This window comes from Antrostomus carolinensis, unplaced genomic scaffold, assembly GCF_000700745.2.
Source record: "Antrostomus carolinensis isolate BGI_N321 unplaced genomic scaffold, ASM70074v2 scaffold11937, whole genome shotgun sequence".
Lineage (NCBI taxonomy): Eukaryota > Metazoa > Chordata > Aves > Caprimulgiformes > Caprimulgidae > Antrostomus > Antrostomus carolinensis.
In genome coordinates, this window is record NW_010329509.1 from 6,362 (window position 1) to 11,178 (window position 4,817).

General features: G+C 49.3%; 1 protein-coding gene across 1 annotated transcript in view; it reads left to right on the forward strand.

Annotated features, from left to right (window-relative positions):
- The window catches only part of LOC104528559 (histone-lysine N-methyltransferase EHMT1-like), a gene marked incomplete at both ends in the record, with an annotated part of 8,120 nt that extends 3,540 nt beyond the window's left edge, over positions 1-4,580 (forward strand). Inside the window, 3 exons of the mRNA XM_010172600.2 lie at positions 212-292; positions 2,376-2,496; positions 4,467-4,580. Coding sequence (XP_010170902.2) covers positions 212-292; positions 2,376-2,496; positions 4,467-4,580 — 316 coding nt within the window. The remainder of the gene's footprint in view (positions 1-211; positions 293-2,375; positions 2,497-4,466) is intronic.
- Positions 4,581-4,817: the final 237 nt, after the last annotated feature.

Here is a 4,817-nt window from a genome sequence, read left to right on the forward strand (position 1 = left end):
GGGGCACAGCAGGATGATGGGGAGATGCTCTGCTGGGTGCTGGGCACAGCAGAATGATGGGGGGATGCTCTGCTGGGTGAGGGGCACAGCAGGATGATGGGGAGATGCTCTGCTGGGTGCTGGGCACAGCAGAATGATGGGGGGGTTGCCCTGCTTTGACAGACCTGACTTGACTGACTCATTTCTGTTCTTGGGCAAATGGTGGCTGCAGATTGATGATGGTGAGTCTGAGGAGGAACAAGAGTCTGGAGAGTCTATGGAGGAGGAGGAGGATGGAGATGAGTCTGACTTGGTAAGTCTGGTTGCTAATTGTGTCTTTCAGCCTTTGTCCTGTTGATAATAATTTCCCCTTTGCACTGCTGCCAGAAAGAGGGAGAGCGAGAGAGCGAAGCCGGGGTAGTTTCATATCTCTTTGACAAAACTCACTCTCTGAAACCACCCCCACACACAGTATTGTTTTCCACAAGGTGCTTAACCCTGATCTGTGATACAATTAATTGCTTTCTGATGCTAATTAATGGGCTTTTGTTTGTTGTTTTCAACAAAGCCTTGACTGCTTTTAATCATTTGAATGTTAGGAGAAATATTTAAGGGTGCTTCAATCCTTCAGATGGAGACTTGACAAGTGGTAGGAGCCAGCAATGGGTTTTTTTAACAACCTGAAGCTCTACAGGGCTTTTCTTTTCGGAGCTCAGGTGGAGTTGGTCACAAATCCATTGGCCCAGCCCAAACTCGAGGCAGCTCTTATCAGGAAGACATACAAATAGCACACAGACAAACAGACGCTCTCCCTATGAGGTTGTCTATAAAGTGCTAGGGCAAGACTTTCACCAGCTGCTGGTGATTTTCCTGCTTTTCATTTTTAGATGGCTAGTGAAAAGAACCTGATTTTTGTTTTTTCCCATTTAAATTGTTGTTCATTGATTGTCTCTGTCCCCCACCCTCCCCTTTACTTAAAAATTTTGCTCCCTTTCCACAGCATCTCAAGTTGAGGAGCCAGCATTTAAGGCACCCCAACTCTTCAGTCACCTTGAGAAAAATTCTTGGCTTCATTTTCTTGATGTTTTGAGCTGAAGGTAGAAATTACTATACCATGTGAATCGTTGAAGCTCTTTAGGGTCTTATTCCTAGTCCTCTGACACTACAGGAGCCAGAGAGGACCAAGCAGCAGGGGCTGTGTACCCTGCCCCTTTTCTTTGGGTAGCTGAGGCCAGGCTGTAGCATTAACTCAAACCAAGGGTTGAGCTTGCAGTCAAATCCAAGTCATATCTCCACATCCTAGACACTGGTTTTTGCTCTGCTCATATCTGGTGAGTCAGTCGGTTCCCCAGACAGGGACTGGCTGAAACACAAACCTCTCCCCCACGAGCAGTGTGATGCAATTGGTGTAAGCCACGTGGCGGGGCACAACCAAGCCCACACTGGAGCACAGTTATCAGGGACAGCGTGTGGAGACACCATAGAGCTGCCTTAGAGAGCCAGGGCTCAGCTCTACCTTTGCCCGGCTTCGCTCCCTGTGATAACAGGGCATGGTGCAACATCAGCTTGCTATGAAGGTAGGGCCTGATCCACCTGCTGTTCATGGGAGCAGGAGGTTTTTCCTGAGCTTTAGTGGGAGATGGATTAAGCATCAAGAGCTGATGGTTTGAGTTTGAATGTGGATTTTATGATTGATGCGTTGAAGATTGCCTTCCAGGGTTGGGGTGTCTGATTCCCCAGTCCCATGTTGACTTTGAAAACCCACCCCAGACAACTGTATATTTTTTTTATAACCAAAATCCAAATCCTCTTTAGATTAATATATGTGTCTGAATATTTGCTGCATGATTATTCTGTGGTACCCTGTACATAGCTCAAGGAGGGGGTTGGTCTGTTACTGTAGAGTTCAATTCCTTTGAGTCCATCCCAGCCCTGTAAGATGGCTCTTCATTGTGCAAGTCTGGTTTTTGTTGGCATTTTCTAGCATGAACGTGGAGCAATGTGAGCATTTTAGTTTGAAAACCCCACAGTTTTTCTGGGGAGAAGCTAAAAGTGTGTGTGTGTGTGTGTGTGTGTGTGTGTGTGCCTGCTAACATGCACTGCTGCGCGGGAGGTGCTCGGCTACTACTGCGATGAGTGTGGTGTAAGAACCTACGTGGAAGAGAAAGTGAAGCATGCACTATTGAAATGACAGGAAATACACCCACACGTGGGCTTGTGTTTCCTTTTTGGCTCTATAAAGACATCTTAGCACCATTTGATTTCAAACCCTCCAGTCCTTAAGGCCTTTTCGCATCACTCAAGCTGCGAGAAGGCTCTTTCGCACGGGCGCAAAGGACTGCTGGGACGCTGATGCCGACATGCCTTACATGCACGTGGCCTCTCTGGTTATTCAGAGCTCAGAGTCCAGCGTCAAGAAGAAACTGTTGAAGAGGAAAGGAAAGACCGACAGTCCATGGTTGAAACCCACCCGCAAGAGGAGAAGGAGGAATAAAAAGAAACAAGCCAGTATGTTAGGTAACTAATTGTGTTTTGTTCCTTAATTGTGTAGAAATTCAGGTTCCAGGTGGAGGAGTAAGGACCCTCTGAGGCCCATAAGGCAGTGGCTGTCTGAAGAGCTTGCTCTTCCTTGACAAGGATGGGCTGTATGATAAACCATGTTCTTCTCTGGAACAGGTTGCCCAGAGAAGCTGTGGCTGCTCCTCCCTGGAAGTGTTGAAGGCCAGGTTGGATGAGGCTTTGAGCAACTTGGTCTAGTGGAAGGTGTCCCTGCTGCTGGCAGGGGGGTTGGGACTGGATGAGCTTTAAGGTCCCTTCCAACCCAAACCAGTCTGGGATTCTATGATTCATGATGTGAACTTACATCTTACTGACAGTAGATTAACAGCAGAATAGTTATGAGGTGACCTTTATTTTAGACTATCCAAAAAAGACCTCATGGACTCAAGTCTATGAGGTGTCATGTGTCCCACAAGCTCAGGGAGTGTGATTAGATGCAGAAGGGAAAAGAAGAACCACCTCCGAGTGATGCTTAGTTGCATTTTTATGGCTGTTTGTCCAGCTGGATGGTATGTGCAGGTTGTTGTCTTTACTTAGAAAGCACCACAGTGTTTGTAATGAGCTCCCTCTGGCCCATCTTATGGTGTGGATGTCGTTCAGGTGGTCATTCTTGTTTTGACCTAAGTTACCCAGCACTCAGAAGAAAAGGATTCAGTGGCCTTTGTCTTATGAAAGCTGTGGGGTGGGGAGAGCCAGGAGTGCAGGCTGGATCTGATACTATTCTTCAGGAAAGGTAACAACATGGGTAAAAATAAAAATTAATGGTCTCTGAAGTGAAGCTGTGCCTTCAGCTTCATTAAGAAGGTTTCACACATCCATTGCCATCAAAGTTTATTCTTTGTGCTTGCTAATTTTTTGCCAGTAGGCCATTTTTTTTTTTTTTTTAATTAACTGATATGTGGCTACTTCTGAGCTAAACGACCATGTTTCAGCCTCTAGCCTGTGCCTGGGGTTTGTCAGTCATCTGGCTTGCTCCTCTTCCCCTTTCTCAAGATGAAGTAGGGGCCATTGATCCCTTTCAGAGCAAATAGCTAATTCTTCATTTCAGATGCTCACTGATTTTTCCATCTCTTCAATACAAGTGGCAACCAGTCTTGCAGGCTAATGAAATTCTCTTGGCCAAGTTGGAGTGGGAGAAGCAAACCAAGGAGAGAAAGCAAAGCCGAGGGAGTGTGAGGAGATTGACAACTCCTACGAAGGCTCTGAGGGGTCCCCACACAATCCCTTCCCAGCGAGGGGATCCCACACAATCTCTTCCCAGCGAGGGGTCCCCATGCCATCTTTTCCCAGCGAGGGGATCCCACACAATCTCTTCCCAGCAAGGGGGTCCCCACACAATCTCTTCCCAGCAAGGGGGTCCCCATGCCATCTCTTCCCGAGGGGTCCCCATGCCATCTCTTCCCAGCAGCAGTTTTGTTCACTTAGAGCCAGAACTTGGCTTTTATGTTTTTTCCCTTCCCTTTAAGCTGAATGTCACCTGTCTCATCCTCTTCATGATGTACACGATTAGCTGGTTGGCTCTGCGTGGCTGGACTTTACCTGGAGCCCTCTGCAGCAGGTCGGAGGCAGGAGGATGCGCTGAGCCCTGGTTTCATCCCTTCCTTGTGCCATTTCATCTTCTGCCGCCGATGCGGTTCCAGCAGCAGGCAGATGTGCCTGTCAGAGGCAGAAGTGCTCTCATTGATTCTGTTTTTGTTGTTCCCTACCTAAGTGGAAGTAGAAAATCTGATCAGACGGAGAAGGAAGAAGAGATCAGTGGTGCTGTGTACACCCAGATGTTGTATTTCCATAATTCTCTGTGTATCTTGACTCATGGCCTCCATACAGCCTGCTGGCTTCACTATGGCCCTTGCTGCCCGCACATGATGTGTTTATTTTATTATTTATGTTTTCTTGAGCTGTATAAATACACCCGTGTTCCCATCTAGGTGCCGAAGCCTATAAACCATCCTTGGGAGGCAGAGAGGGCCCCGGCCAGGAGAACAGCATGGAGTACATGGAGGTGTCCCTGGATTCCCTGGATCTCCGGGTGCCGCCGGGAGGTCAGTGGGTTCCCCCGGGGGTTGGGTGGGTTCCCGCGGGCCGATCCCACCCCTCTCCCCGGGGCAGGGTGGGAGGTGGGCGGGTTCCCCCCGGGCCGAGCCCCCGGGGCCAGGCCGGGCCGGGCCTTTGTTCCGCCGCGGCCTGCGGGGACCCGGCTGCCCCCTGGTGGCCGCGGGGTCTGCTCGGCCGCAGAGCGCCGGGACCCTCCGCCGGGACCCCCCGGGATGGGGATGGGG